The sequence below is a fragment of the Notamacropus eugenii genome, chromosome 7 (assembly GCF_028372415.1).
Source record: "Notamacropus eugenii isolate mMacEug1 chromosome 7, mMacEug1.pri_v2, whole genome shotgun sequence".
Taxonomy (NCBI): Eukaryota; Metazoa; Chordata; class Mammalia; order Diprotodontia; family Macropodidae; genus Notamacropus; species Notamacropus eugenii.
The window spans coordinates 26,948,090-26,962,073 of NC_092878.1; the positions used below are offsets into that span (position 1 = coordinate 26,948,090).

A 13,984-nucleotide genomic window follows, 5' to 3' on the forward strand; every position below is an offset into this window, starting at 1 on the left:
CTGTGGCCATGAGGGCTGAATTCAACTCTATGGGTTATAGCCCTCCTCTATGGTCCTGGCTGGCCTAACATGGGGCCTCTCTTCCCTACTCCAAAAACCCCAAAGAGACTCTGATAAGAAGAGATATCTGCCTACAGTATGTCTTTTCAGGGCTGTTTAGGGATTGACTTTATCTCTAATTCAATTCTGGTCAGCAAACATTTATTTAGCCCCTTTGGGGAAGCCCTGTTTCCATTTATTTGAGAGTAATGAAAAAGCATCAGACTAAAGAGCCCAAAAGACTCACACCAACCAAGCAGGTTCCCTAGAACCAGGGACAAAGGGTACATGTGGGTGTGGGTGTCAATACAAAAATAGCTCTGCCTGGATGGCAAAGGTCAGCAGTGGGTAGAATCCTCAGTCTCTACGCCTATGCTTTGATGCAAGAGACTGACTTGGGAACTGGCTCTGATTCTATTTTCTCCTCCCCCTGGGCTCACTCTCATTTCCCTCCCTGAGTTCAATTTGTATTAACTGGGTACCAACTGGGGGCCTGGCCTTGTACAGTATTGACAGACTTTATATATGACATTAAACCTGCATCTACAATCTTCCTACTGCCCTAAAGCAGGGTTAACTGCTTGAAGATACCTCTCAGGCGCAGTGATTACACCTGCCCTCCTTACACTGTAATCATCTAGCACTGCCTATTTTACTTAAACAGATACTGAGATGGCAGATGATTTACTTCCCAAAACTTGCTAATCTCAAACAGTAGATGAGATCCCAAAGCTAGAAGTCATAGCTCCCACACTGCTGACCCTCAAGATATGAATGAAAACAATGAATGTGATACAACATGAAGGTCCAAACCCAGTGTCTACCCCCTCCAGAAAATGGGCAGAAAGGAGGGGAAAGGATGGTTATATGCTACTATGGATTGTTCTGGGTGAAACTTCCCATTGGGAAAGTCCTGGAAGAGCTGAATGCAGAGGAGAAAGAAGAGATCCAGATCCCCAGGATGGACCCAGGACAGGTGTGAAGACTTAGTTCAGTAGCTTTGGGTCAATGACCACTTGCCACACAGGTTGAGAAGGCATTCTTGACTCAAGTATGGGGCTGAACTAGATGACCTCAAGTAAGACACAATCTGCATTGTTAGAAACAGAGCTCCTAGAGAAAAAGTGAGGGGACTAATGGATAGTGACCACAGGGAAACCAAACCCTGAGCTGTACAAGGCTGCCTGCTCTCCGTACCAAGCTTCACTTTCTTTCTTCTCTCATCAAGTTTCTGAGTCCTCTCAGCAGCCTGTTTCTTGGCTTTCCTGACCTTGTCGTATGCTGCCTGGCAAGGACAAAAGAGAACACAGTGGAATATCAGTTACAGAAAAAAGAACTCAAGATTCACCTCTGAGTTGGCCAGGATGATCTCTGAAATCCCACCAAGGATTCTGCCAATTCTGAGATTTTGTAAATTCCTAGTCCCATTTCTTCCCCTTCCTCCTCTTCACCCCCACAACAAGGCTGAAGTACCTTACTCCCCTCAGCCTTGGGAACCCTAGGTGGCAAAGCACTTGGGCAAGATTGTACTATATGGGGATAAGACTCTGGGTGACAATAAGGTCAGGGAGGGGACACAGGAAGGGAAGTAAAGAAACAGAATCTAACGTGAGAATAGCTTATAAAAAGTGGAGATATCCTTACCCGGGCTGCAGCATCTGTCAACACCTCCAAAGCCTGGGAGAGCTGGTGGAAGAGCTCCGCTGGGTATGGAAATTAAAAGAGAGAAACTGAAGTTAAATTTGGAAATGGCATCCTCCATCACAGCTCAGACATGCTAGTATCATAACGCAGGGGACGGGTCCAGCCCAGTCTATACATACTTCCCTATTCTTAAAAAACCTTCACTATACCTTGCCCATCATCCTTTCAAGCTATCATCACTCTCCTACCTTTCCCAACTGAACATCTCGTAAATGCTCTTTACCCTCCCTGCCTCTACTTCCTCTCCTCTCCCTCACTCCTCAAGCCTTTGCAATCTGGCTCCTGACTCAGTAGAAGTTGCTTTCTCCAAAGTTACCAATGATATCTTAACTACGAAACCCAAGGGTCTTTTCCCAGGCCTGCTCTGTCGCAGTCTATCAGCTACATCTAACCCTGCTGACCACCCTCTCTCTCTTCTTGGACCGCTCTGGTCTACTTTTTTTTTGACAGGACTCTCTGCTTGTTGTTCTTCTACTTGCTGGACCACTCCTGGGTCTCCTTCATCGCTCCACGGCTCTGTGCTAGGGCTGCACTCGCTCATATTCCCTCTTCTCTCTCTCCATCTCAGACTTCAGCAGTGTCCATAAATTTAACTATCATTTTTACACAGATGATTCACAGATCTTTATAAGCAGTCCTAGCCTCTACCCTGAGCTCTTGGCCCATATCAGCAATTGCAAGGGGACATTTCTAACTAGATGTCACTATGACATCTTAAACTCAAGGTGTCCAAAACTCAAATTATTTCCCCCCAAAACCCAACCCTTATCCAAACCTCCTTCTACCTGTCAAAAGCACCATTCTTCTTCCAATCTCTCAGATTCCTAATTTCAACATTATCCTAGACTCCTCACTCTCCATCACCCCACATACCCAACAAGTTGCCAAATCTTACCCTCCTACCACCACACCTTTCAAATTCTACCCCATCTCTTTATTCAAACGACTACTACCTTAGTTCAGGTTCTCATAATCTCTTGCCTGGACTATGGCAACAGTCTCCCAATTGGTCTCTGTCTCTTTCTATGTGTCTCTCTCTGTCTCTGTCTCACCACTCTAATCTATCCTACATGTTTTAGGTAAGTAATTTCCCCTAAAACACAGATCTGACCAGTCATTTCCTTGTTTAATCAAGTTCAAATTTTATCACGGGCTCCCTACTGTCTCTAAGAATAAATATAAGCTTCTCTGTGATAGGGTTATAGGGTCTCTTTTATAGGCTGTTTGAACAGCACTCTACAACCTGGCTCTGAACAACCTTTCTGTTGCATTTGACATTGCTACCCTTTCCTAATTGTTCAGCCCAGCTGAACTGCCCTTCTCTCTTTTCCTCACATGTAACTCTCCATCTCCCATCTCCATGTCTGGAATGAACTTCCTCCTTACCTCTATCTCACAGAGTCCTTCGCTTCCTTTAGAGGAAGCTTGAGCACCATCTAAGGCATGAAGCCTTTCCTGACTCCCCCAAACAATCCTGTATTTAACTTGGCATACATCTGTGTTGGTTAACTTTATAGTTAAACCTCACGTGTTTATGCTTACACGTCTCTGGCTCTCCCATGAGCTCCTCACTAGTACTCTGTACTTGCACCCCAGTGCCTAATACAGTGCCTGGGCACTTACACAATAAATATCTGCTGACTGACTAATACCTGAGCGGAGATTGAAGAAATATTTGGGGGAATAATTAAAAGTTCCTAGCATGGAAAAGGTGTAGGTTCCTCAGATACAGTCTAAAGGAGGAGGTAGCTAGACTATGTATGAGATAGCAAAGGTACAGTACTACAGGAATGCTAAATGTGGGGCTATACCCAGCAGCCCATTCATATATGTGGTATCCTTGCTCTAAGCTCCCCAGCTTCCAAGTGGCAAGGATGAAGACAGTCACCCCTTTCCCTTCAGCCAGGATATTCTCACCTGCTTGGGGATTATCTGGATTTTTGTCTGGATGGCAGGTAAGGGCCTTTTGTCGGTACGCTTTCTTCACCTGAAAGAGTCAGAAGTCAGTTATTCATCTATGGAGCTAGCTTACATTCCAGGGCGTAAACTTACGGTACTGCAAAGGTTTATGGAAGCAAACTTGAGGAATCTCCTTCCACCCAAAAAAGAAGGTTCTGGTTTCTGCACAAAAAGCATCACCTCATAGCCACAAGAGAAACCTAAAATCAAGAAGGCAAACCCTACAGAGAAAGCTGATTTTGGTTCAGCCACTGCTAGACCAGAAGGGTCTTCCTAGAGTCACAACAATCAAAACACAGGCTATCCTTACTAAATAAGCTTCTCTTTTATATGCCAACTTTATAAGCCACAGGTGCTTTATGCCAAGGAAGCATAAAATGTTAGTGGTTGGATCACGACTCCTTGGCCACGGTCCCTCTTCTATTCATTCCACATCCTCTTAGGAAAGTGGGATCTCAGGCCTTTAGAATATCTCCATGAGAAGGGAAGGCTTTCGAGGTGGTCAGCTAGGTAGAGTGGCCTTCCAGGGGAGTGAATGGGCATTTTGTGGGGTACTAGTGCCACAATGCACTTCATATGGACAAGTTGGAGCAGGGGCGGATGGACAGGCTCCGAGGGTGATGAGGGTCAGCTCTCCTCTGCAGGTCTAGGGGAGAATTCTACACACAACTCGTTGGTAATAAAAGAGGTTCAAGGGACAATGAAGAGAGAGCGCTGAGGTTCTGGCGCCATCTGCTGGGTGCGCTGCGCAGCCGGCTATGTGACCAAATCTCATCAGTCACAGGCCGTGGACCTTTCTCTTTGTGCCCCTCCAGGAAGAGAATATTAAGCAGCAACCCTCAGAGGAAGGTGGAACTCACAAGGAAATGTGTGCTTAGAGAGGGTTCTTGTGAACCAGAAACGGAAAGAACGAACAACTAAAACCCAATGCTGTATAATCAGGATGCCCAACTGGGTCCTGGAGAGATGAGAAAATGCACCTCCCTCTGGTGCAGGTGGAGCTGGAGGATTTGAGGAGGGGGGAGAACACTGGCCATATTGTCAGACTCCCTTAATGTATAGGTTAATTTTTCAAAACTTTTTTTCCTCTTCTTTTTTATTTGTGACAGGGGATGGGTCTCGGGGTAGAGGAGAGGGAGATAGCTGGAAATCAGTAATATAAAAATGAAAGATATCAATATTTTTTAAAAGAAGGGGGTCCACAGGCACTCAGAATTCTGTTCCTGCCTCATTCCAAAGTGTTTGCTTCATTGGCCATCTTTCCTGCCAGCGAGAATCTCGGGAAATCAGTCCTCAAAGGTTTGAAGGACTTCTGATATTTATAGTCATATAATGGACTCCAGAAGAGAAAGATTTCTGGGAGGTGGCCTAGCACCTAGGTCTTAGTATGCTCCTCTGGCAAGCCTATTGTCCACATGGACTCTCTTTTGTCCCTCATCTACACTTTGTTCAACTTCAAAATGTCTCTTCCTTGCCCTCTTCTTTCTCTCCTCCCTTCCTCCCTCTCCCTAAAACAGACCCCAGCTCATCCTTCTGCAGGTCTCCTAGGGTGCCTCCTCCTAGGGTGCAGAAGCACACTCCAAGATACTGCAGTAATGGGGTAAAGTCTCTCCAGTGTGCCCAAACATGTTCTCATTATTGTTTCTCAAAGTCCTCTTTCCCTTTTTTCCTGTCTGGATCCTGTAATCTTTCTTTCCATCTCCTGACACCAAACTTCACGCTACAATCACAACAAAATGGTAAATCAAAAGAAAAGTATGGTTTTGGCAACAGAAATTTTAATTACTTTTAAATATCATAAGGAAGGAAAGAGGTGATAAGAGAAAACAGCTAAGCTAGTAGTAGACAAAGCACCAATTCGGGACAATAGGTATCTAATGAGCAGGCTCAGGATGGAGGAACATAGCTCTCAACTACGGAGCATGATATCCTCCCCAAAATGAGATCCCTTTCAAGTGGGGATATGGAGTGGTGAGGAATGTGTGTGTGCAAAATACAACATTATCATTTTACAAAAAACAACCTTGTTAGCATAAGCCTGTTATTTTTTTTTTCAAAAAGTAAATAAATAAGCTTCTAGAACATAACATGTAAGCCCAAGCTAAAGGGAATCTAGAAGAGTGATGAAATTAAAAATGGAAGCAAACATGGGAAGCTGGACTTTTAGGAACTGAGACTGAGCCTAATACAAAGGAATCCCTCTCACCTGCGCTGCTCCCCACATTCCCAGCTTCACTTCTAAGACAGGGCCTCACTCCATTGGAAAACCAGAAACCCAGCTGAGGGGTAGAGGGAGGATGAGGCAAGGAAGTATACGAAGAATCCATTCAATCAACCAACAAATGTGTATTAAGCACCTACTATGTGCCAAGCACTGTGCCAGGCCTTGGGGATACAAATACACTGAACCAAACTCCTGACTTCCAAGGAACTTACATTCTAGAGAGGCAAACACCACATGTATATATGGACACAAATATGCATGCATGTAGGTGTATGTATTGTATATGTGTCTATAAAGAGAATGAATACAAAGTAGTTTGAAATGAGGAAGGTATTAGCAGTTAAGGGGGCCATCAGGCAAGGTTTCATGTGGAATATGGCACTACTACTGGGTCTTAAAGGAAGAGAGGGATTTCCCACTAGACTGCTCATCTGGACTTCAACATTATCTCCAGAAACTCACCTTCCTGCAAGATCACATCAACTCAGAAACTCAAACGGACTCAGTACCATGCCTGCTGCCCCAATACACACCTTGGGCCCCTCCTTCCCTCTGGAGAGGGTGGACCCTGGAGAGCTCCTCCCAAATCCTCTATCTAAGGACAGTGGCCCCAAGGCAGAAACCACATAGAAGAGGAGACTGTTGTCTGCCTTTCTTTCTATCCTCAGCACTTGTCATGTAGTAGGCACTACAGAAATGCTGACTGACTGACTGAAGAGGCCCACTTCTCCTGAGAAGGGTACACAGGATGGGGGAGGGTCATTGCAAAGCATAGACTGAGAAGGTGAGCTTCAGTGACAGAGCTAGGGCTGCAAGAAGCAGCCCCAGTCTCATTTATTTACAACTGAGATGCTCAGACTCTGAGACTAAGTAATGAACTCTTTGGGGAGTCGGACTCCCTTAGATCTCAACCCTCAGACACCATCTTCAGCTTTGGGAAGAGTGTGGAGGAATTATGCAGAGGAAGAGATGCTCAGGTTTGCGTATGACCCCTCCAAAGACAAAAGGGAGGGACGTACCTTCCTTTTCTGGTAGTACCAGCATCAAGGAGAGCTGGCATAGCTCCTCCAACATGTATGGAGGAGAGTGGGAAAGACATACTTCTGGGGAGAACATGTACCAAGAGGCACAATTAAAGGCTATACTCAAGTTCCTTACAAAGCCAGATTCAGGAAGTGAAAGCCTGTAGTCAGATCAATAATGCAGACAAAGAGCTGCTGAAGAGTTTGAAGACAAAGAGATTTTTCAAAAGGCCTAAAATGAACCCCTAGTATGAAGCTGAAATTTAATAACCCTATACAGTACGTACAACTGAAAAGCAATAAATGGAGAAAACATACTGAAGCTATTGAATATATTGAAGGTCGGGGCAAAAGTTCACCTTAAGCAGGGCAAGATATAAAGAAGAATTTCATAGCTGCCTATGCTTTGCCCTTTGGTGGATACCTGATCTCATTAGTGTGGATACTTCCTCCAATTACTATGATCCTGCCAGCCCTGCCTTCTCATTCTCCGGGACTCTTGGCCAGGACCCCTAAATCCTCCAGAGGGTCTTCTCAGCACACTGGAAGCCTTCCTGGAAGTGTTGTAGCTTAAGGATTCCAGTGGCACATGCAGGCTGCCCATCTGTTTGTTATCCCTCACTCTTAAATGCTAATGTAATGGAACACTTGATTGACTGGGGGGAAGTCCCAGGTGAGATGCTTTAGACATTCACTGGTCTAAAGGAAAACAGCTAAAGCCATCGATCTTACCTAGCCTCTCCAACTTAAAGGCAGTGGGGTGTACTGAGCAAAACACACACACACACACACACACACACACACACACACACACACACACACACACACACATACACACCCCACCATTTGGAGTTAGAAGACCTGAGTTCAAGTCCTGACTTTCACCATTTACCAGCTATATTACTATCAGTTTCTCCATCTGTAAAATATTTGTCCTGCCTTTGTCACTGGTTCCTTGTGTTATGTAAATATGAACTTTTATTTCACCCCAGATGGTCATTCACTCGTCTTCTTTAGGATTCACCTATACCGTAGACATTTTTTCAAAATTCTTTTCTATGTTTAAAAAAAAAAAAAGGCCACTACCTGGTTCCTCCCCTTAAAGACTATGGCCTTAACATCACAAAAATTTGCTTAAGGAGAAGCTCATCCAGGCTGTTTGTTTTTCATTCCCAGAGTGCTTTTTGTCTCCCAAAAGCCAAGCCCAGTGATTCCTCAATCCTCCAGAGAGGCCTAGAAACCAAGCCACACGTCAGAAGGCATTTATTAAGCGCAGCGCTGAGTCCGATGCCAAGGACTGAGGCTACAAAGAAAGCAAAAGCACAATCCTGGTGCTCAAGGAACTTGTGTTCTAAAGGTAAAAATAATTCATAAATAACACTAAATAAACACCAAGGCACCCAGAGGAGATGCAAAGCGATCTCAGGGGAAGGCACTAGCAGCGGTGACAATGGGGAGGTCAGAACCAGGCCCAGAAGCAGCACGGGCTTAGGCTCCAGACTGTTCCCTCAGAATTCAGAGCTGAGCATTGTTCTCCGAAATCTGACATGAAGATGAACGTTGAGGCAAACAGTGACGCTTGCCCTAGCTAGAAAGGGATTTGATATCTGATCAGAAGTTTTCAAGTCAGAGGGGTTTGCTCTGGTCTGCCCGGGGCCCCAAGTGATCTCAATCCAACAGTGGAGGACAGGGATGGTTTAAATTTGGCTCAGAGTCCTGGCATGGCCCCAAAAGTCCCCAACAAAACAGAATCGAACTCTCCCCACTCCCACGCAGACATACACACAACCATGTCCTAGAATGTTCCAGACTGGGCCTCAGCCAAAATCCAATGCCTTCTGCGGGCACATGGGTGCTTGTTGCCCTACATAACAAGTTACTACCATAATAAACTGCTGCACTTGCCTGAGTTGAGGGCCATGCCATGGTTCTGGCCTCCCAAGGTCAGTTCATGCTTTCAGCCAGGTGGCCTGGGGTTCAGTGCTTTGTGTGGCAAACTGGATGCCCGGCTTTAGCCGGCCCTCCCACTGTGACTGCAGCTCTAAATTAGTATTTCTTATGCGGTAAACATAACTCTCCACAATGGCCTTCATTAAGCAGAGGCCTTTGAGAGGCTTCCAGTGTCTGGTGCAGTTTATAATCAAGACTCCTACTCCCGATTAGCATTTCAATAGTCTGCTCTACCAGTAACATTCTTGACAATCTTTCCTGTTAGTTATGACTAAGGACTTTCTGGAGCACACAAAAAGAGGGAGGAACCTAAAAATGTGGGCTGATAAAAAATGTCTAAGAACCTAAAAATTGGCAGGGAAGTCAGACTCCACTAAATTTCTGGCATTCCACCTTAATGGCTATCCAAATGAAAGGGAAGCGGCCACATTAAAATGCCAAAGGCTATGAATTTTTCTTAATTGTGGAAGGATCCCTCCCCATCTTCAGATTTCCTTTGGAGACAACTCTCAAAATCTCAGGCCTTTCTTTTCCTTTGCCATTTGCATCTCCAGAGACTTTTTTCAACCAAAAAAAGAGAAGTGAGTCCAGGTTCTGAGACTTAAGCCCCAATTCTTCTTTCCAAGTCTATGAACTCAGCTATTTTCAAAAGAATTCAAAAAACTCTTGCCCCACAAAAGAGGCTGACTGACAAACGCCTTGTAACGGTTCCTCAGGCAACATCACATCTCTAGAGTCCTTCAAAGCTCAGTTGAAGCACCACCTCCTACATGAAAGCCTTCCCCATCCCTTTCAACTGTTAGGGCCTCCTCCCCCCAAAAGAAATTATCCTGGATTTATCTTTATATATTCATATCTGTAAATGGTATCTAAAATTTATACAGCCCTTTACGGTAAGATGCGCAAAGTATTTTACACGCTATCTTGTACCCTCATGACACGTGGATTCAAACTGGAGTCCTCCGACTTCCAGGCACACTATCTGCTCACTAGCCCCATCTAATCACCACCTAATTACCCTATGTAAGGCAAACTCTTTGAGGGCATCCCCAGTGCCTGGCACAGAGCAGGAGCTTAATAAACTGAAAGGTCCCATGTGCAAACATTCATTTTTTTTAAACACGCATTTATTGAGCATGCTTTATTGAAGTGCCCTGAACAATAAAGCAGCTTTATGAGAGGTAATTGGAGAGGGAGGCAGGTGGCACAGTGGTTGAAGAGTTGAACCTGCAGGCTGGAAGACACGAGCTCAGAACTGGCCTCAGATACTACTGGCTGTGTGATCCTGGGAGAGTCACTTAACCTGTTTGCCTCTGCTTCTTTATCTGTAAAATGGGAATAATAATAGCACCTACCTTTCCTGGTGGATGAGACAACCAATATAAAGTGCTCGGCCAACATTAAAGCACCAAAGGCTATTATTATTATGTTAAAAAGGAGCACAGTGTCACCCCAGCCCTTCAAGAACTTAAATCTCTTTTCCAACTCCCCTTTCCTACTATTCACATTTCCTGATTAAAACCCAGAGGTCTACGTGATAATGTTGCTTAAGCAGATATTTCTAGTGTTTTAAAGTTTGCAAAAGCACTTGGCATTCCTTATCTCACTCAATCCTCATCATAACATGGTGAAGTTGTTGGGACAAGTATTATCACCATTGGAATTTGAAATCGAGGAAACTGAAGATCAGAGGTTAATGACTTGCCAGGAATTATACTCACTGTCGGGAAGTGTCTGCACTCAGAGGAGCAAGGTTCAGATAATGGCTCTGCTAATGTGACCTGGTACAAATCACTTGAATTCCTTGGTCTCAGTTTCCCCACATGCATTCTAAGAGTTTTAGACAAGATGATCTCAAAAGTCCCCTTCACCTCTACATCCAGAGAAGGAAAAGCCCTAATGAAACAGGATGTCCTGTGAATCACACAGGTACTGAATTCAATGTTTGACTCCATCCCTCTATAGACAGTCTTTATGGGGAGGATTATGGAAGTTGTCCCAGCCCCTCCTTGGTGGGCTGAAGTGAACCAACAAGACCCATAGCTTGTTCAATTAGGACCTGGAGGTTAAGAAATCCTTAACTCCGGAGAGCAGATGAGGCCGGGAGCAAGGTTTTCTGGACACCATCTTGACCATGGCCCCAGGCACACAGTAATGTCTTCAACAGTTTTGCCTCCTACAGAGAGTGAACAGCTGACTCACCCCCAAAATCAAAGTGCCAAGGGTTTCAAAAAAATATAAAATAGCTCTCATGAAGGCAGGCAAGGTGGTTCTGAATCCTTCAGGAAAAGGTGCTTTAAAAGGAAGAGGTTATAGTTTAGGGGCAGGCTTCTGGTTTCCCATGCAATAAAAGATGGTGACAGTAAGGAGTCCAAATAACTAGTTTTAGCTGTAAAAGACCAGACAGATTGGGAGCAGATAAGGAAAATACCCATGTGACCTGCTCTCAGTTTATGACACGTAATAGATGAACCATGCCCTGATGAATCAGCACAAGGGAAAAAAAACTATTAACAAACCATAGGATTCAAGAAATGGGAACAATATCGTGGAGCTACAAGTCTGGATTATACAGTGATATTTCTATGTTAAAGAACTGGAGAACTTGGAATATGATATACCGGAAGGCAAAGGAGTTAGCATTACAACCAAGAATCACCTACCCTGCAAAATGGAATATAATCTTTCGGGAGGAAAAAATAAACATTTAATGATAGAGAGGGCTTTCAAGCATTTCTAATTAAAAGACCAGAGCTGAACAAAAAAATGTGAGTTCTAAAATACAAGACTTAAGGGAAACACAGAAAGGGATGGGGATAAAAGAAAGGGGGAGACCAATAAAGGGAGGGCATATTGGGGACAGTGATGATCAGAAGTACAACACTTGTGAGGAAGGAAAGAAAAAGAAGAAAAGAAAGAGGGATAAACAAGTGAAAAATAGCACAGAGGGAAATACAGTTAGTTATCACAACTGTAAGTATGAATGAGACGAACTCAACCAGAAATAGAAACAACACGAGGATGGATTAAAAACCAAAATCTTACAACATGTTGTTTACAGGAAAGGTAAGGGGCTGGGGCAGAACCTATGACAAAGCAGGGCTAGCAACCAGAATTTCAGATAAAGCAAAAGCAAAAACAGATCTAATTAAAAGAGACAAAGAAGGAAACGATATCTTGCTGAAAGATATCCTATGAAGTCATATCAGTACTAAACACATATGCACCAGATGGTATAGCATCTACATTTTTTTAAGGAGAAGGTAAATGAGCTACAAGGGGAAAGAGATAATAAAACTATACTAGTAGGGGACCTCAACTTTCCCTTCTCAGAACTAGATAAATTTAACCATTAAGGAGGACAATAAAATACTGGAAAAGTAGACATGATCGATCTCTGAAGAAAACTGAATGGGAACAGAAAAGAATATACCTTTTTCTCAGGAATACATGGCACCTACACAAAAACTGACCATGTATTAGGACATAAAAACCTCGCAAACAAATGCAGAAAAGCAGAAATAGTAAACGCATCCTTTTTAGATCATAATTCAATAAAAGGGAAAGAGTGATTAAAATTAACTGGAAATGAAATAATCTAATCCTAAAAAACAAGTGGGTCAAAGAACAAACCAAAGAAATGGCAGGTAATTTCATTAAAGAACATGACAACAGTAAGACAACATACCAAGATTCATGAGATACAGTCAAAGTAGTACTTAGGGGAAAATTTATATGTCTAATTGCTTACATCAATACAATAGAGAAAAAGACCAGATCAATGAATTGAGCATGCAACTAAAAAAAACTAGAAAAAGAACAAATTTAAAATCCCCAATTAATCACCAAATTGGAAATCCTGAAAATCAAAGGAGAGATTAGTAAAAGTTAAGAAAACCACTTAACTAATAAACAAAACTAGAAGTTGGTTTTATATAAAAAATAAAATAAATAAACCGTTGGTTAATTTGATTTTACTAAAAGTAAAGAAAAAAACCAAATTATTGGTATCAAAAATGAAAGGGGTAAATTCACCACCAATGAAGGGAAATTAGGACAATTGTTAGAAGCTATTTTGCCCAAATACATGCCAATAAATTTGATAATCTAAATGAAATGGATATCTACAAAAATGTAAATTACCCAGATTAACAGAAGAAGAAAAAAATACTTAAATAAGCCAATATTAGAAAAAGAAATTGAACAAACCATCAATGAACTTTCTAAGAAACAATCTCCAGGACCAGGGGGACTCACAAGCAAATTCTAAAAAACATTTAAGAACAATTAATCCCAATACTATATTTGGAAAAACAAATGAAAAAGGAGTCTTTTTACAACACAAATATGGTGCTGATACCCAAAACAGAAAAAAAAAATTATAAACTAATTTCCCAAATGAATATTGATATGAAAATTTTAAATAAAATACTAGCAAGGAGATTACAGTAATATATCACAAGGTTTATAAACTATGACCAGGAATGCAGGGCTGGTTTAATATTAAGAAAACTATCAGCATAATTGACTATATCAACAATGAAACCAACAGAAATCATATGATTATCTCAACAGATGCAGAAAAAGCCTGGGACAAAACACATCAACAATTCCTATTAAAAAACACTAGAGAGCACAGGAATAAATAAATGGAGCTTACCTTAAAATGTAAGTAATATTTATCTAAAATTATCAGCAAGAATTACCTGTAATAGGGATAAACTCATTTTTATGCGCGCTCAGGGGCTCATTACCACCTCTGTTATTTAATATTGCACTGGAAGTATTAGCTGTAGCAATAAGAGAAGAAAACGAATTTAAAGGCATTAGAATAGGTGATGGGGAAACATACCTGTCAATCTTTGCAGATGACAGGGCGTTATACTTAGAAAATCCTAGAGAATCAACTGAAAAACTGTTTGAAATAATTAACAACTTCAGTGGCCTAGCCATACCAGATCTAAAACTGTTGTGTAAAGCAGCAATCATCAGAACTACCTGGTACTAGCTAAGAAATAGATTAGGTCCACAAGACGGAGCAGTCAATGAGGACAGTAATCTACTGTTTGATAAACCCATAGACTCC

The 13,984-nt window shown here is 42.5% G+C and overlaps 1 protein-coding gene across 2 annotated transcripts in view; it reads right to left on the reverse strand.

The window, feature by feature from the left end:
* DNAJC17 (DnaJ heat shock protein family (Hsp40) member C17) overlaps window positions 1-13,984 on the reverse strand; it is a 36,286-nt gene that overhangs the window by 9,592 nt on the left and 12,710 nt on the right. For both annotated transcript variants that reach the window (XR_011970774.1, XM_072625420.1), the window contains exons 2-4: window positions 3,661-3,730; window positions 1,684-1,742; window positions 1,237-1,324 (exon numbers count right to left, since the gene is read on the reverse strand). Coding sequence is in view for 1 of the 2 variants with exons in the window: in XM_072625420.1 (XP_072481521.1) it covers window positions 1,237-1,324; window positions 1,684-1,742; window positions 3,661-3,730 (217 nt within the window). In the remaining variant the exon portion in view is untranslated. The remainder of the gene's footprint in view (window positions 1-1,236; window positions 1,325-1,683; window positions 1,743-3,660; window positions 3,731-13,984) is intronic.